Source organism: Carassius auratus, chromosome 10 (genome assembly GCF_003368295.1).
Source record: "Carassius auratus strain Wakin chromosome 10, ASM336829v1, whole genome shotgun sequence".
Lineage (NCBI taxonomy): Eukaryota > Metazoa > Chordata > Actinopteri > Cypriniformes > Cyprinidae > Carassius > Carassius auratus.
The window spans coordinates 14,412,022-14,430,305 of NC_039252.1; the positions used below are offsets into that span (position 1 = coordinate 14,412,022).

The following is an 18,284-nucleotide window of genomic DNA, read 5'->3' on the forward strand; positions in this document are numbered from 1 at the left end:
ACGCTTTTGTTCTCCTGTGTGCCATTTCAATCTCCTGTCAGAACAAAATACAGCCACAAATGCCATCAAAACACGACTGAATAAATATGCAGGGGTTTTAAACAGGTGTGTGTGTGTGTGTGTTTGTGTGTATATGGGGCTGTCGGGTAGACCGAGATCATTATCTGTTTACGACTGTGTTGACGTTCAGACAAACATGTAACTACTTCCTTTGTTTGATTCTAAATTTTAATCTCTGTAATAGTGTGTTTACATAGAAGCCATTGAGTACAAACTAACACACACACACACACAGACACACAACACACACAAGGAAATCAATTACTATGGATTATATGTGTCAAGGTCCAAGGATTGAATGACATAGGAAGCCTTCTCCGTTGCACATATAAGAGCATATAGGTAGAGCTAAAGTGAGATTAGGCCCAGAATAAGCACAGATGCTCGGAGTGGCAGCTTAGTGCTGTGGGACCAGACCGGAGGGTTTTAGATGACTGCCTTTGATAAACAAAGACTTTGCAAACTACTGTTAGAGTTACATGCATTCCTCAAAGTACAAGAAGAGCGCTCTGAAAGCATTATTGACAGGCTGCTTGGTCCTTCTGGTGTTTGTTGTTTTGTGTATTTGCAAATTATGACAATCTCACAGCTTTGAGAATCTGAGAGTAGTGCTATACGCATTAGTCACAAACAGAGAACGCCATCTCAGATAGAGACGTAACCTTGATGAAAACGTTATTGCTCAGGGGTGCAAACATTAAAGCTAATTAACTATGTACAGTAAGAGCAATGTCATGCTGTTTAATGCTGATAGTGTAACCAAATTTGTGATTTTTGTTTCTTTTGCTCACATGACGTTATGATCAAAAATACAGTAAAATCAGTAATATTATTACAACTTTTTATATTTGAATATATTATGTATATTATAATAATTGTATTTACTCCAGTGATGGCAAAGCTGAATTATCAGCAGCCATTACTCCTGTCTTCAGTGTCACATGACCCTTCAGAAATCAGAAAGTATGTGAAGAGTTGAACAGGAAAAATTCCTAAACATTGAATTTGCACTCTTGTTTCTGGTTGATAATTAACGTTCTAAAAGTTGGCTTTTAAACTGCCTTGAACATTGATCCTTGACTCATTATTTATAATGATAAAACATGATAATCATGTAGACAGTGTCTTCTTTCATTTGAGATTTACAATAAGTAGCGAGGAACTAATTTAGATCTTGGTTCTGCGTGTCTGAAACGGTGTTATGTCTCGCATTACATTATATCTAAACATAAACCTGTTTATGCCTCTCTCATCACGTGTCTGAACCTTTCCATGAAGCTTTTGGCTGAGCCAGTTTGGTCTGTCTGTAAGTTCATTTGAAGCACAGGTACCACAACTTTTACTGTGTGTGACCATTGCCCAAATCACCATGGCACCCACCATTTGCTGTTTTTCTTTCCAACTCAGAGAAAAAACTTCTTGGGATACTCCCTAAACATTTCCACTGTTTCAGTAGCAGCTTTGAAACTGGCCATTCATAATGCTCCTTAAAGGAATAATTCACCTGAAAATGCCTCACGTCATTCCAAACCCGTATGATTTACTTTCTTCTGTGGAACACAAAAAGAGAAGTTTAGAAGAATGTTCACGCTGCTCCATAAATGAAAGCAAATGTGGATGCATTATGTCAAGGTACAAAAACAAGAGCATAACGACACGAAAAGCTACCGGATGTCTTCAAAAGACTTCTTAAGAATCATAAAGATAACTTTTATAGTACTTTTATGGTGTTTTTGTATTTTAAGAGCCCATTCACAACCAATTATCCTGAGAGAAACAACAGCTCAGAAATTCTGCTGAATGTTTGTGTTGCACGGAATAATAAAAAAACAGTATAGGACTGACATGAGGGTGACTAAATTATGACAAACGGGTTTCATTTTGGACTATTTTGGAATTTTGGTTCGATAGATAATATTACATTGCCTTTTAAAAGTGTCTCTGAGACAAGGAGCTTTCCTGCTTCGCAGAATCTTAACCAAATTTTAACCATTCCTGAACTCATTTTGGGCTTCATTTAACATGTCTTTCACTGTAAAGCCTGTGTAAAGTCCAGCCAGACACAAGATTAGTGCATACCAGGCTGATTGTGGCCATAATGACAGTATTACCTCAACACAGCAACAGCGATAAATGCACTGAATTATAAAGGGTGGAGACACACAGTGTGTGCTTCATCTGTTTGAAACCTAAGCCATACTTGAGGCTTCATATTTACATCTTCAATACTAAATTCCTTTGATGTCTCAACTCACAAGTGATTAATCATTTACCTTTAACCAGAAATATTCCTCAACTCAACAGATGTTACTTTATCCATCATCTGTGACATCATCGGCTGACATCATGTGGGCAGCCCTGTCTAATACAGTTTAAACCCACCACATTTGTGGGGGAAAGAAATCCCACATCACCCTGTACAGCTGTAGGGGTTGGTGTGACAGAGCACGTTGACATCCAATTTTGAGTCCCTTCGACATTAGTGATGATGACAAATAACCTGACCACCTCACATGACCTCTATTAGCACTGGTGTAAAGCGAATCCTCTCGCAGGTCTGATATTGACCATTATCTTAATGATGCCTCTAGTCACGAGTGGCCACAAACAAGCGAGGAGGATTTTCTAGGTTTTAACAAGTGGTTGAAGTTCTTCTTGTAAGTTGGCCTGGGACAAACAATTCAGGATTTGGATGCAGGTTGGGAGGCAGTTCCTATTGAAAGAACAACACAAAATCAAATAGCATTTATTACTGGGAACATTAATCGTGCAGATGGCAGACTGACCTCATGTGTTCGACACAAAGACAGGCCTGGAGGCTTTAGAGGGAATATTTTACTGCTTCAGGGTTATTACAGAGCTGGAACTAAAACTAAGATCATGGGAAAATATTATATGAACTAAAATAAACATTGTTTGAAATGAAATCAGATATGAAAAATTAATTATTTTATTTCAGCTAGCTACCAATATACATTTTCTCTTTTTCATTGTGATGTACTAATATGACTTAAACTACACAGATGTATTTTTAAAAACTAAATTGAGTAGTTTTGTCCATTTTATTTATATGTATAGTATTTTATTTACTTTTCTTTTTTCTTTCAAATTAAAAATGATAACATAATATACAAAAAGAAACTCAAAAACACTGATGTCCTTACAAAACAAACCCCCCCCCAAAAAAAACATGTTTACTATGGTAAAATCATGGTAACCACAAATTAACCACGGTTTCGCTACACTAATCATAGTTTAACCATGACATTTGGAGTAAAAGTCTGGTTATACAAATAATAATCAACATTATTACACTTTTTACTACAATAAAACCATGGTTAATTTTCGTAAGGGTGATACTGATATAAAGAAGGCCTTCATCTGCCATTTCATAATATCGGATTTGATTAAAAAGTAGTTTTACATTTGTACTCTCTGTCCATATTTAAGGGCTGAACTGTTGCCCGAGAGCTCATGTCTGTTGGGCGTGGGGTGTTATATCATAGAGAAGGATGTCTGGTTTACTGTTTGTTAACAAACAATATTGTTTAGCTGTCTCCCCTTCAGGGATATCCTGTATCTCACTAACACTGTCAGAACACAGCAGTCCCGCAGAGCTGAACATTCCAGGCTCGTCTGATGAGAGGGAGACCCCAGTGATTTGAATTTTGGCTCAGTCACTGAATATGGCCAGCAGCCCAGGAACGACAGTTCCGTCCGGCAACGCAGAAAAAGAACAGCAGGAAAACCTAGTGAGCATTCATTTTTATAGAATAATTGTAATAAATACATAATTATATTATGTAATAAATACATATAAGTGTAAAATATAAAATTTAGTTTGTAATACATGTAATGTATATTATTAATATGTAATATTGTATGTCATACAGACATTTAATTTTACGAAATGTCATACATTAAATATAAATGGTACATATTATTGATATTATTAAATAATACATATTAATGTTAGTAACAGTAACACACAATACATACATTTATTCTATTATTGAAATATATTTTCATATATATTAATATATTATACACAACATATATATACAATTTTCTTTTAATATATGTTTATTTTAGCAAATCTATATTACATTATATATTAAAAGTATTAAAAAAATAATAGTAACAGAAATACATGTGTGCATATACATATGTATATACAAAATACACACACACACAATTTGTGTGAATTTTTTAAATATATGTATTTTTGTATTTACATCATTGTATTTACTGATTTAATAAAGTAAATATAAATTATTGCTATAAATTTTTAAATATATGTATTTTAGTATATACATCATTGTATTTACTGATTTAATATAGTAAATATAAATTATTGCTATTAATCATATAATATTAATATTTATAACATACAATATTGTTGTTGTTATTTCTGCAATAAATATATTAATTGGAATGGATAAACAGTAAGTAATAAAGTTACAATACAGATATAAATATTAGTTTAAAAAAATATTGTTAAATGTAATGTTAAGATTTATTTGACAGACAGACAGACAGACCGATAAAAAGATAGATAGATAAAACAAACATTCTACCCTAGCTGTGTATATAGCGGTGTATTATAATTAAGTCAAATAGATATAATTATCATATGAGATTTACAAAAAAGGCAGTGCAACAGTACATTTACAGTAATTGCTATCAATTTCAATAAAATGCCACAAAGATTGAATGTTATTACCCCTGTAGGGCTTTTTGAGACCATCCCACAGGCTTTCAAACTGGTCATATTACAAGGTGTATCCATTTCAGGAAACTCTGTTCTCTCTAAGGCACTGGGGGTCACATGTGTAAAACAGGAAATTTGGTGATGAAGAGCAACAACCAACAAAAGCGTCATCTCATGGGACATATTAGAAACTGCAACACAGCTGAGGTCTGAAACCGAGAGCAGAAGCACACAATGCAAAGAAGCTTAAAAATTCAGCACAGTAGACTTCTTCAAATTCTCCTTCCTCTCAAATTTACTTTCAGAAGAGTGTAAAATCTGCTGAAGGTCATTGGAGTACATAGAACTGTGAATTCTCAAACACCCATTCTATGGAAACCACAAATATTCATATAAAAGCCATTTATATGTGTCTGTGCTACAGGAAACATCACCAAATGCTTTCGTGTGGATATGGTGCCATTAACGAATCCAACTTAATGCAGAGTTATGTAATGTACACATCATTCTATATAAACACGACAGATGTATCAACTCAGCGTGTTTTTTTTCTAATAGATAAAATCCATTAAAGCATCTAAATCTGTCTGGGGCCAGATGCTGTGGAGGAGTGACTGGTCAGAGTCTGTACCACTAAATCCTCAAGTAACATACTATAAAATCTACACCACTAAAATAAAGATATATTCCCAGAATGCACTTGGTGATTAGTAACAGGCAGTTATGGATGGGTAAAAATAGATTCATTTGACACCATCTGGAACATCTGCCTTTAATCCAACACCCCAGACACACCTAGGCATGCAATACTGTCGTCAGAGCCATCATGTAACTTATTTTTATAGGTGTTTATATTATATATATATGTGTGTGTGTGTGTGTGTGTGTGTGTGTAGTATATATAATATTTATATAGATATATCATTTAAATTATTTGAAACCATAACAAAAATATAGGATTTAAATTATATTTTAACCCAAGAAATTAATAGAAAAGTTTAAACTTGTGTAAAAATCTTGTCATTTTCTAAAATGAATACAAATTATTACATTTTGCATTATTAGGACAACTCAAGACTATTCAATTCAGGTGTTCAAAGGGAAACAAACTAATACTAAGAAATTCAGAAATTTATGTTACTATTTGTGTAAACATGTTCACTTAAATTGCAGTTCTTAAAAAAAATAAGTAATTAGAAAAACATAATATAATTAAAAAAAAACTATTAATAACCTAATAATAAATACACAGATAAAGCACATGTATGAAATAATTTGTGTAGCTTTTTTATATAAATTACACTTTTTCCTGCTTACACCAACTGTTCAGTGGAGTCAAATCATTAAAAAAAATAAGAGCAGCTGGTCTGTGTCGTAGCCATGTGTCGTGGTCTTTAAAGAGCCAAGCTTCAGGACAAGTATTGCCTATTATCCTCGATTTCTACTGCACAAATGCCACGTCATGCCATCATCGGTCCTCTCGTCAGCCGGTCAGACTGTTGTCCATATTATGATTCGTTCACACTCTCTTTGGATAATCACTAGCTGCCACGTCCATCTGTGTCCTCACAAACTCAAAACCTGCATCTTTTTCACCTACTACTTGCTAACCGATTTTTTGTTAGTCTGTGGCTTTTAATGCTGGCCATAACTGGGTGATGCAAAAAAAATAAAATGCAGGATGGATAAATAATTTCACAACAGTCAGGAAACTTGGCTTCGGGCTGAGAACACATCACGACAGTTATCACGTTGACTCTGAAGTAGTCAGGAAACAATAAACTCCACACACAGCCCACACTCACACAGCACGGCCCACAACAACACAGTCATCCTCTTCCCCCACTGTCCTCCCTCCTGATGACTGAGTCACACCCTTCTGCTGCTGTAGGACACAACAACTTTATCACCCATCATCCATGCAGATATGGTTGCTTTGAAGCTATCATACAAACTGTAAATGCTTGAACATCAGATGTGATTTTGGACAATGTTTGAAAATTTGTATCGTAAAAACACGGTTACATTTATAATTCTTTGGCAAATTTTCACAGGCAAAATCCAAGCAATTGGGAATTTTGCATGAAGGCGGACAGATTTCTCAACAGATTCAAGTCGATTTGCCAACAGAAACCTGCTTGGTTGGAAAGTGAGTTGCGAGCTGTGCTCCACTATTGAAAATAGTTTTTTTGATTGAGAAATTATACAGAATTTTGCCACTGTTAAAACCAAGCATACCGCAAGATGCCTGAAAGTGAAGCCAGAACGTTTTGATCATTTTGTCCCAGGTGGCTGGCTGCAGTATAGATCATAAACCTCGCTCTCTCTGTCTAATCTAATGGGACGTGAGACAAACTGAATAATCAAATTACACTTCAAATTATTGTTTTTTCCAAAGATGGTTTCCTTCAATTGAGGTAGTTATTTTACTGCTGCTTTATTTTTAAGGGAAATTTGCTTTTAGGTAGTGGCAGTCACCACTGATAAGCTACTACTAAATATTGTATAAACGTAATTTTCTAAAATGTTTCTGTTATCGTATCGTAAAAAGCGACAAATAAACTTTAATTTAAAAAAATTTTTTTTTCAATTGTCAGTTCATTTATATAGGACAGTAGGTCGACAGGAAACGAAGTGGGTGAAAGAGATAGTGGGTTGGGTTTGTGAAAGACATGAACTTGAAGTGCAACGACTCTACATGTTGGCGTGCTGCCCACGAGGCCATCGGCACCAACCTTTTAGGTAGTTATTTGATGCTATAAAAGACGGGGTGTGATATCATGATTGTGAAATCATGAAATTTAAAGAGATGAATAAGTAGGGTGGGACTTTGTTTTATCCACTAAAAATGACCTGGATCTCAAAAAAGTGGGCAGAGTTTAAGTCAATCTGTACATGTTATCAATAGTCTTGATGATATCGTCCAAAAGAAAGTTTCAGAGCTAGGGCAAGTTATTATTTTTGATGAATAGAAACAGTGTTTTTCTTTGGAACAACGTGCACTGATAAATCAAGTAAATTATTAAATCAAGATGTAAATAAAACAGGATTACTAAAGTTTTTTTTTTTTTTTTTTAGTGTATTGAGAAAATAAGCAGATTTTTTACATTAAATAGGTAGAGAACAAATGTTAATTTTATTATTACTATCATGTAAAACAGATAAAAGAATACAGCACATATGAATTTCTACATACTGATAAACATTTAAAAACATCCAGCACAGCACCAGGATTATGCTGGTCTCCATTGTCAAGTATCAGTTTCACAGGCGTTTCATTTTGAAACTTAAGACAGGTCATTAGCAATTCAGGTGATTTCCATCTGTTAGCGGAGAATGAAGTTAGAAATAGAAAAGTGTGACATTTCTCAGTCCTAATGTGTTCATACGCATCTGAACACTGGTTTGACTAGTTTCAGTATCATCTTTGCATATTAAAATGTCTCAACGTTTCAAGTATTGTTCCACAATGTGTTCTCCCACTTATCTTGTGGCTGTCTCTTCTCTTCACACAGACCCAAACTCAGACATCCAGGACTCGTACTTCTCCAGGTCTGCAGCCGAGACGGATTTTGAGATCTTTTTAAGTGCAAGCTCAAAGTCCTCCATGGTGACTGGCATCTGCAGCTCATCTTTAGAAAGAGCACGGATCTCCTCTGGACTCAGACCCTGGATCCTCCTTCGCATCGCCATCAATGATGCATCCCTGAGAGAACAAAAGTACAAAGTCCATCAGTCAGATCAACACCATCAATTTACATATTTAGAGCATAGGGCTTCATTTAAAAGGAATGGTTCATCCATAAATGAAAATCTGCGGAAAATATATTCAACCTCAGGCCATCCAAGATGTAGATGAGTTTGTTTCTTCTTCAGAATATATTTGGAGAAATTTAGCAATACATCACTTGTAATGACTTGATCACTTGTAATCACTTTTGGGTGAACTATTCCTTTAGACATTAAAGTGTAAGATATACTTCCCTCCACTCCATGCTTATTATGCAGGGACAAAACATACTGTATAAACCTATACTGAACTGCTTTAATCATTTTCAATTATGGGCAATATGCAGGGTTCTTCTTGGGATGAATAGATCCATGAAATAGTTAGAGCTGGTTGGTTTGGTTCAAGATAACTCTTCTATTCAGGAATTTTCTGCAAGGCTGAAGGGGAAAATGAACGGAAAATATACTAACGAGCCCCAGGCAACCACTGTTGAGCTTGAGTCTGTTCTTAGTGGCTGTGATTTTGTCACTTTGCACCACATTATGTTTTTAGCAAGAGCAGGAAAATGACTTGATGCTCGAAACCTGTCACATCCAGTTCAGTTAGGACAAGGTGTTATCTGTAATCCTGAAAACATACTGTACCTGCAGACGTTGGTGATGTCAGCTCCTGAATAGCCCTCTATTTTCTCAGCGATGAAGTTGAGATCCACATCAGAAGCCACTTCAACTTCCCTTAGGTTGATCTTTAAGAGTTCAGCTCGACCTTGAGCTGTGGAGTTCAGTAATCATTTGAACATTATGAAAACCATGTTTTTCCTGTTTTGATTTTAAAGTCTAGTTTGACATGTATTTCTCTTTTTAATATATATATTTCCCTTTAAATAAATTTGTTCAAACCTTGGCGTTTAAAATAAATGTTGTCTATAATGAATGCTACTATAATTTATGTTCTTTTAATACATATATTTTTCATTCCTCCTCTGTTCTGAATACCACTAAATGTATTTGTTATTTGTTGTGGAGTGAGGGGGAAATAAAAAAAAAACACTGTTTTAATTTTTAATATAGTGTTGGTTGTAAACATTTCACTTTATATTCTGGGTATTTTACATTATTTCTTAATATAAATAATAATAATAGTAATAATAAAAATAAAAGTGACATAAGTGTTTTTTCATCTCAACAAAGCAAATTTGACCTGATCCGGCTTATAGTCAGGTGTGACCTATTTTCCAGAAAATATGATATATATAGTTTTAATTTTATAAATAAAATTCTATATAAAGTTACAATAAATTGGCAATGAATAATAAACAATAATATTGTCATTTTAATATAAAGTATCTGTAAATCGCTTTGTTATTTTGATTTAAGTTATGCTGGTTTAATTTTACTATTACTCATATTTCAAAATGTGCTTAAGTGTCAGAAATAAATGCTTAAGTGTCAGAAATAAATGCACAATTAGAATCATCTTCATGGTTCTAAAAATAAGTTTCCTTTTTTTGTGTGTCAATAATTACCTTTTTTTCCCTTTTGTTTTTGGGAAGAAATATAACATACAAATTTAAAAAAGTACATATTTTTGTCTTCCATCCAATTTGAAATTCTAAAATCCAGGCCCTGTGACTATAACAAAGGAGTTGCATCAGACAACGAAAGCTTGTGAGTAATGACTAACTGACTGAACTACACAGCACAGTGTGAATAGAGAGAAATTAGTCAGGCTGTTCATTTATGAGTGGGTGACTTGCATGGAGAAACCAGAGGAGCCGTGACTGCCTGGAGAACATTTTCCTGTTGATGGGCGTTTGTGTGTGAGGGTGTCAGATTACCAGTGGGTAGTTGAATGTAGATCCTCTTCTCCAGTCTTCTCCTAAGAGCCTCATCAATGTCCCAGGGGAAGTTAGTGGCAGCCAGGACCATTACCATTTTAGAGGGATCGTCACTCTCTTGAGCACCTCCTACACCTGATGCCATTACACGGGTGGGAGTTAAAATAAGGCCGCATCATTCATTGTACTATCATAACAGAGTCGCCTACTACACGAAACTCACCATCCATCTGCACGAGTAATTCGGACTTCACTCTGCGACTGGCCTCGTGTTCGTCTGATGTGCCCCGTCTCCCACAAATAGAGTCAATCTCATCAATAAAAATTGTTGTAGGGGCGTAAAAACGAGCCTGTTACAGGAAAAAATTAAACAAAAATGACCAAAACATGTAGAAGTACAAATATGCAGTATAGACAATAGACTATGACATAAGCAAGATTTTTTTGTTAATTATATATTGTGTTATCATATTATCATAAATGATATTACTTAATTTTAACACAATCAGACTCAGGTTATTTATTTATTATTTAGTTTTCAGTAGTAGTAGTAGTATTTATTTAACCAACTAACCTTTTATTTCTTATATTTGACCCTGGACCACAAAACAATCACAAGGGTTAAAAAAAAAAAAAAAAAAAAATTATATATATATATATCATTTTTTTTTTTTTTTTTTTTAGATTTATACCTCATCTAAAAGCTAAATAAATAAGCTCCATTGATGTATGGTTTGTTAGGATCGGACAATATTTGGCTGAGATACAACTATTTGAAAATCTAGAATCTGAGTGTGCAAAAAAAAAGAAAAATCTAAATATTAAGAAAATGGCCTTTAAAATTGTCCAAGTGAAGTCGTTAATAATGCATAGTATTATTCAAAAATTATGTTTTGATATTTACAGTAGAAATTTACAAAATATCTTCATCGAAATTGATCTTTACTTAATATCCTAATGATTTTGGAATAAAAGACAAATCGATAATTTTGACCCATTACAGTTTTGTTTTATTATTTCACATTTTATGAGGTTAGCTAACTAAATTTTTTATTAAATTAAAATTTAAAACAGTGCAATGCCCATCTACATCAAATCAACACTGAGTTTAAGGAGGTTTTTATTCTTTTATTGGGGCACAACTACCTAACTAATTAGCTGGCCAACTAATTAACTGTCTAACTAACTAACCTTTTCCCTATAAAAACATATCATTTTACTTTAAAGAATGTTAAGAAAGAACTACTTAACTTTACCTATAAAAATACACGTTTTTGCCAATTTGTCAAATCAACAATGATTTTCAGTATTTTTACCTGATTTTACGGAGCATTTTTTGCCAATTAATGTTAAATCGTCATATATTCTGAGGGGTATTTTTACTTTTATGTTGTCTAACTAAATACTTAATTATATTAATTGTTTTCTACATTGACTTTTAGCATCCAAAAATGGTGAAGAAAGGAGCTTTACTATCGGGTCTCTAATTGAGGCATTTTAAATATCTAGGATATTTTTATCACTTTTTGATCATTTGTGCCCTGATGTCTACTTAACTCCCGATCCTTATCACAATCAAATTATACCTTCAGCAAAAAAAAAATAAACCAATCAATGGACATGTTATCACAGTGCCTACATTAGAGACTGTGAGACCACTCACCATTTCAAAAAGGAGCCGCACGAGTTTCTCAGACTCTCCCCTGTACTTTGAGGTCAGCGTGGAGGATGAAACATTGAAAAATGTTGTGCCACATTCAGTTGCAACCGCTTTAGCCAACATGGTCTTCCCTGTGCCTGGAGGACCCACCATCAGCACCCCCTGAGAGTTAAAACAAAACAAGACTTTGCATGGGCATATATTTGAAACACAGGTGCAGCTGATAGTTTGAGGAAAAAACACTTCAACAAAGCAAATAGCATGTGGAAAACAAACTAAAGAGAAATATATCAGCAAAAATGTGCATTCTCTCCTCCATAATTAACTATTATACCAGCGCCCCCTACTGGGCAAAAAAACAATGATCACAAGAAATTAAACCAAATGGGTGAATAAACGTTGGCAAAAACACAGTGACATGACAGACTATGTATCCATATGTGTGTATGTTCAGATGTCAAACTCTGGCATCAGTGTAATCTAACATATTAACCTTCCACGGGCGGCGGATCCCCTTGAAGAAGTCTGGCATCCACATAGGCAGGACCACTGCCTCTCTCAGCAGCTTTTTGGCATCTTCCAGATCTGCTATGTCATCCCTGCAGGAACAGTAACACATGACAGCTTGCTTGAATCACCGTCCAGCACTGAATCACTAACTGCCTCTGTGACTGACAGCTGTCGCTGACTCAACACGTTACTTATTTGTCTCTGGTCAAGTATGAAAACTAAACTTACTGCATTGCTATTTATACAGCCAATGCCTAGGCCCAGAGGGACTTTTTTCAAATATTCTGAACTGATTTTTTATTTAAAAAAAAAAAAAGGAAGAAAAAAAGATAGATTTGAATTTAAAGTTCTAACTCTTACTGAATGCTGAAAGCCTGATCAAACTAGCCAATCTATTTATGAATAAACATTTAAGAGTGAGAAAAGTGCCTTGGCACATTTTGTACTTTAGTATGTGTTGTTTTACAGTAAGAAGTAGTAATTTTTTATTATTTGATATATTCATGATTTTTATAGTCAAAATGATTGTGCCGTTTACATTTTAATTGCATTTTGCCATTCTAAAAAGGAAATGTATCTGCATAAACCCAAACATTTAAATTCAGCCATTAAAAGTGTGCTCATGTCTTATGTGAATGCGAAGTGGACCAAAAATAAAGTAAAAAATAGAGAAATAAAATGGTTTTAATTTTTAAATATATTTTCACAACATTTAAAAAATGTATGACCATATTTAATTATACGTAAAAAAAAATAAAAATAAAAATTAATTAACATAGTAGCCTTATAGGCATGAGCTGAACAGACAAAAATAACGTTAATTGCAATTATTTGTTTGAGAAGTTATCGTCAGCAAAAAATTCATTTAGGTTCACTCCAAGTTTTTCAACAGTCGATAACAACATACAGTGCAAAGTGATGTAATATCACACATAATTCAATTTAATTATAGCAAATGAGCAATACAGATGTATATATACACACACACACATTTATTTTTTACACTAAGCAGAAAAACTAATGCTAAAGTGGCACAATACCAGTGGACATTGGGATTCCGGGACACAATGTCCCTCTCCAGTGCATCCACCAGATCACTGTCATAGCCTGTGCCATCAAACTTCCTCTGTTCCACATCAGCAGCACCCTCCTGGGCATTCTTCTTACTCTAAAAACACAGACAGGCAGGGCACATTGCTACAACACATGATAATAGCTACTTACTAATCCTAAATTGTCTAAACTGACATTAAATCAACTATAATCATAATCCAAACTAAGTTTTTTCATTTTATACTTTCAGCTTAATAGTTTAATAACTTACTTTTTCATCCTTAGCTTTATTTCCACGACCATCACGGGTGTTCGGTCTCTCTGATTTGATGTTCGGCTGACCTCTGCCCAAAGGGCCGCGATGCTGCATTCCAGGTGACTCCTTTCTCTGGGGCTTTGATACAGTGATTGGCTTCTTCACCTGGACAGGTCCCCTATGACCAGACAGAGGGATATCATAGGGAATCTGGACCATGTGACCACATATGCACACATTCTGACATATTTTTCTTTTTTTTTTTTGTGATTTGTGAACCGACTAGTGAATGTAATTATTTAAAGCATCTATTTAACACATCGGATGAGAGGATGCATTAAATTGCTCAATTGTAACAGCACAGATATTTATAACTTTACAAAATATTTACATTTTAAATCTCCTAATGCATTAAAAATGTCTATACTATCTTCCCTTAATATTGTAATATTTTAAATATTAATATTTTAAAATATTTTATATTTTTCAACTAAAACCGCATTATATTACATCAGCAACTTCTCATTAAAGGTTTTCAAATTAAGTTATATCAAATTAATGTTATTCCTATTTTTTTATTTTTTTTATTACACATTGCCAGTATCAACTCCATTTAATGTAATTTAATTAAATACCTTTAATTAAATAGTGTAAATGTATAACTCATGATTGCTTGAAACTAATTTATGAACTATACATTTATTTCTAAACAAAACGACTTAAAAAATACTCTGAAAGTTTTCCAAACAAAAATTAATTTTACTTGCATAAACCTTCAATTTCAGATGAAAAAGAAATCTGTTTTCACGCTGCAATGGTTCATCTATTGGCACACTTATTGATGTTTATCAAACTAAATTCAGAGAAAAAGACATTTGACACTAATATAACTTCATAGATAGTTTTGTCAGGAATACCTACCAGGTCCAACATGACTTTTTTTATATATAAATAAATAAATTATGTGTGCTATAAGAGTCTTAAATTTGTAAAGTTTCATTCACTTACTAAAAAATACACGTTTTTGTATCTCTTAAAATTTTAAAATACAATAAAAATACAAAACACAGTAAAATGTGTGAATGTGAATGCTTTCTCTGAGCTAAATCCATTTAGTTCTGTATGACATGACGCACGAGTGAACACAGCAATGACAGCATGAAGACAGGAGACGTGTGGCATGCTCTGCAGCTGACAGAGCTCCTCAGGGCTTTATGTAATCAGCTGTCTATTCTACCTGTGCTCTGCAGGAGTTGGGGGAGGCCAGACAGCTGGTTCCCTTGGGCTCTCTTCAGGCAGAGGGTTGGGGAAATCAACGGGTTTGTCCACCTTGAACCTCTCCAGGGAGTTTACAAGGCTTTTCACCTGCTCATATTCATCTGCCAGTTCCTGCCGAACCTGGGCTCAGAGAAGGGAGAAAAATAGCATTGGTTTGATATTACATAAACTGTAACACAAACACCACTGTAATCTTTGGCTAATACCAGTACAAGCACATATAACTCACAGCATTATAAAAAAGTACAAATCAAATTGAATCATACAGTATATGAGCGCCTTACTTGTTGCCATTTGACTTTCAGAGCAGGATCTCTGAGGGACTGACAGTGCTTATGGATCTGTTGTATAACACCTTGATAATAAACCATAGATGAGTCATAATTCCCCAGTAGTGCATATTCTCTTCCTTTCTTAGCATTGTCGCAAATCTCAGTCAGATTCATGATGAGAAAGAAATCGAACCAAACGTTGCGCTGAGTTCACAGGTCATCAGAGATGCTGGTTATTGAAGGCCATGAGTCCTGAACATGTGAAAGAACAGAAAGGCTGATAAGATGATGCAGAGCTAAATCAAACATTTATAGAGATAGTAACAGAAGAGGGGTGAAGTCGGGTACAGCAAATGACTTTCTGACAAATCATCCAAAGCTGCATTAAAATGTCTCTGCACATTTCCAGATCTCTTAGGCAGTTTTGTTTAAAACATGTAACAAAATAAAACCCAGGAGCCATTTAAAGAGCTATTCTTTCAGAAATCAACATAGATATCCTCCTAAATCCACAAAGCTTTTTTTTTACTAGGTCCCAGGAGGACATTACATATTTAAACTGATGGAAGTAGAAAAAAATGAGTCATGAAGAAATAGGCCTTTTCATATTCTTATTTTAAATAAATAAATAAATAAATAAATAAATAAATAAATATATATATATATATATATATATATATATATATATATATATATATATATATATATATATATATTTATTGAATTTGTATAATAATTTGTAAAGTCGTATATATACATTTGTATAATATATATATAAATAATAATTATTATTTTACAGATCATAAATATATAAATTATGGTGTGCTACCTTTAGATGTCAAATAATTTCTTATTATACAAATTTTAAATGAAAGGTTTTAAGGTTCATAAGTTAAATTAAAGGTTGCATTGGATTCAAGTTTTTTCCCCTATCAGGCCTCTGTGAAATGTTTTTTCTCTCTCCTGCCCTAATGATGGCAATTGTTTCAAATTCAGTGATTGAAAATTCAATAACTAAAATACTACAGGCTTATCAGGTCTATTTTAAGTGACTGAATCACTCTGTGTGTGGATTCACCGATAACAATGAGAGTTTTTCTCTACGGGTTTGGATACAAAGCTGCAGTTTCTGCTACTGCAATACTAAACTTTGGTTTATTAACCTTTGCCCTGACCACAGACAGAGTGGCTGTCAAACAATAAGACAATTTCGTTTGACGGACTGTTGACATGAAGCACATAATAAATACCGTTCAGGACGCCTCAAATTGTTTGTATCCCAATTGTTTGTATTGTTTTGTATCTTTCCTTTTAACATAAACTAACCTACCTAAAAGTCCTCCGTTTAAATAACATACAATCATTTATTTCTACACAATCAAGTCGCGTTTATATGTAAAAGTGGCACAAACGTCACCGCTATTGATTATTCCTTTACACGGGAACTGTAGTTTTTCGCCGTTTGCTTTAAAGTACAAACAAATAGTGAAAATTAAAATAAGAAACTACATTACCCATAAGGCAACAGTGCGAGACGCTTAAAAATTAGGCCAGCGATAACAAAAAGGATTTGCAAGGAAACAAACTATGAAGTCCACTTGTTAGTTTATGAATCTAACTAAGAACATGTGATATGATATATGTGTTCTGCATTTAATTCAACGTTTTCATGGAAATAGGTCAAAGTCTTACCTTGATGCGAGGCACTTTTACGTTCGACAGGCCCACAGTCCGTTGCCCACTGATGTTGCCATGGCCGCGGAAAGACGCTGACTGACTGATGAATGAATGGATGCTTGTGTTGTGGGCGGAGTCTCAACCTGCTTCATTATAACTTGATAAACTGACCGGGGCTAGTTGTCACACGGGTTATATCTTACTGTAAGGATTAGATAACTGTAAGGTTTCGATTCAAAATTTAAAATTAACTTTATTTTTAATAGTTCATTCCAGAAATAGTTAACTATTTTATTGTCTTTGTAGCCACGACTAATAAAATAAGTATTGATAAATATTCACTGAGGTAAAAATGTGACAACTTAACTAGCCCCGGTTTTTTCCATGAAATACCAGATCAAAGAAGGAACAGAGGCTATTGGAAAGTTGTGAACGTTGTGGCCTAGTGGTTGGAGAGTATAACCCCTAACCCTAGGGTTGTGGGTTCGAGTCTCGGGCTGGCAATTACCATGACTTAGGTGCCCTTGAGCAAGGCACAGAACCCATAAATGGCTACCCACTGCTCCGGGTGTGTGTGCGCTTTGGGTGGGTTAAATGCAGTGCACAAAATCTGAGTATGAGCCTCCATACTTGTCTGAATGTCACGTCACTCACAACTAAGTAAAATCCATTCGATGTATATTAACCAATAAAAATGCTCAATGCTCCGAAATAAGGGCATCAAGGCATGAAGGGAGAGTTGCTGACCTATAATAATCTGATTTAAGCGTCATGGCCTTTACAAATACATGACAATACCCCACAATGACCAATCGGTGGCGCTGTATACCGCTGTAATGTATGCAGTTTAACCAGATGAACAGCAGGTGGCTCGGATTAATCGAGATTTTTATCTGATGATACGTTCAGGTGTTCTTTTAAAGCCTCTGTGTTTGCCATGAAAAACATGAAGGCCTCAAAACCGAATCACTGGTTTGTAAACTAAAACCATACATTCAAATCTACTGCCCGACTAATAACACATATTAAGCAATATAATAAAATGGTGCTGATAATTTTGAAAAGAAAATCAATATAGCTATAAAGATAATTGAGCTTTGTCTTGGGTAATAAAGAAAGCTTTAAATTCGTAATAAAAATGTTAAAGTTGCTACATGAAACTCTTCTGGTAATCTGATCTTTGACATGAACAAGAGTAGACATGACAAACCGCTAATTCCTTCTATTCACCTTCAGTATT

General features: G+C 34.3%; 1 protein-coding gene across 1 annotated transcript; it reads right to left on the minus strand.

The window, feature by feature from the left end:
* Nucleotides 1-7,884: 7,884 nt before the first annotated feature.
* Nucleotides 7,885-17,182, minus strand: LOC113109970 (katanin p60 ATPase-containing subunit A-like 1). The gene is made up of 11 exons (XM_026273900.1): nucleotides 17,060-17,182; nucleotides 15,380-15,619; nucleotides 15,055-15,215; nucleotides 13,833-13,995; nucleotides 13,549-13,676; nucleotides 12,492-12,597; nucleotides 12,002-12,160; nucleotides 10,562-10,688; nucleotides 10,339-10,473; nucleotides 9,146-9,272; nucleotides 7,885-8,477 (listed from the first exon to the last, which is right to left on the minus strand). The coding sequence occupies exons 2-11, from the start codon at nucleotides 15,539-15,541 to the stop codon at nucleotides 8,279-8,281; spliced, it is 1,467 nt and encodes a 488-aa protein (XP_026129685.1). The 5' UTR covers nucleotides 15,542-15,619; nucleotides 17,060-17,182; the 3' UTR covers nucleotides 7,885-8,278.
* Nucleotides 17,183-18,284: the final 1,102 nt, after the last annotated feature.

Excerpts from the sequence above, each read along its gene's own strand:
- LOC113109970 (XM_026273900.1), bottom strand. The coding sequence starts at position 15,541 with ATGAATCTGACTGAGATTTGCGACAATGCTAAGAAAGGAAGAGAATAT. Across the intron at positions 15,216-15,379 it reads TGAAAGTCAAATGGCAACAA|GTTCGGCAGGAACTGGCAGA; the intron begins GTAAGGCGCTCA and ends CTCTGAGCCCAG. Across the intron at positions 10,689-12,001 it reads TGCGGCTCCTTTTTGAAATG|GCTCGTTTTTACGCCCCTAC; the intron begins GTGAGTGGTCTC and ends TTCCTGTAACAG.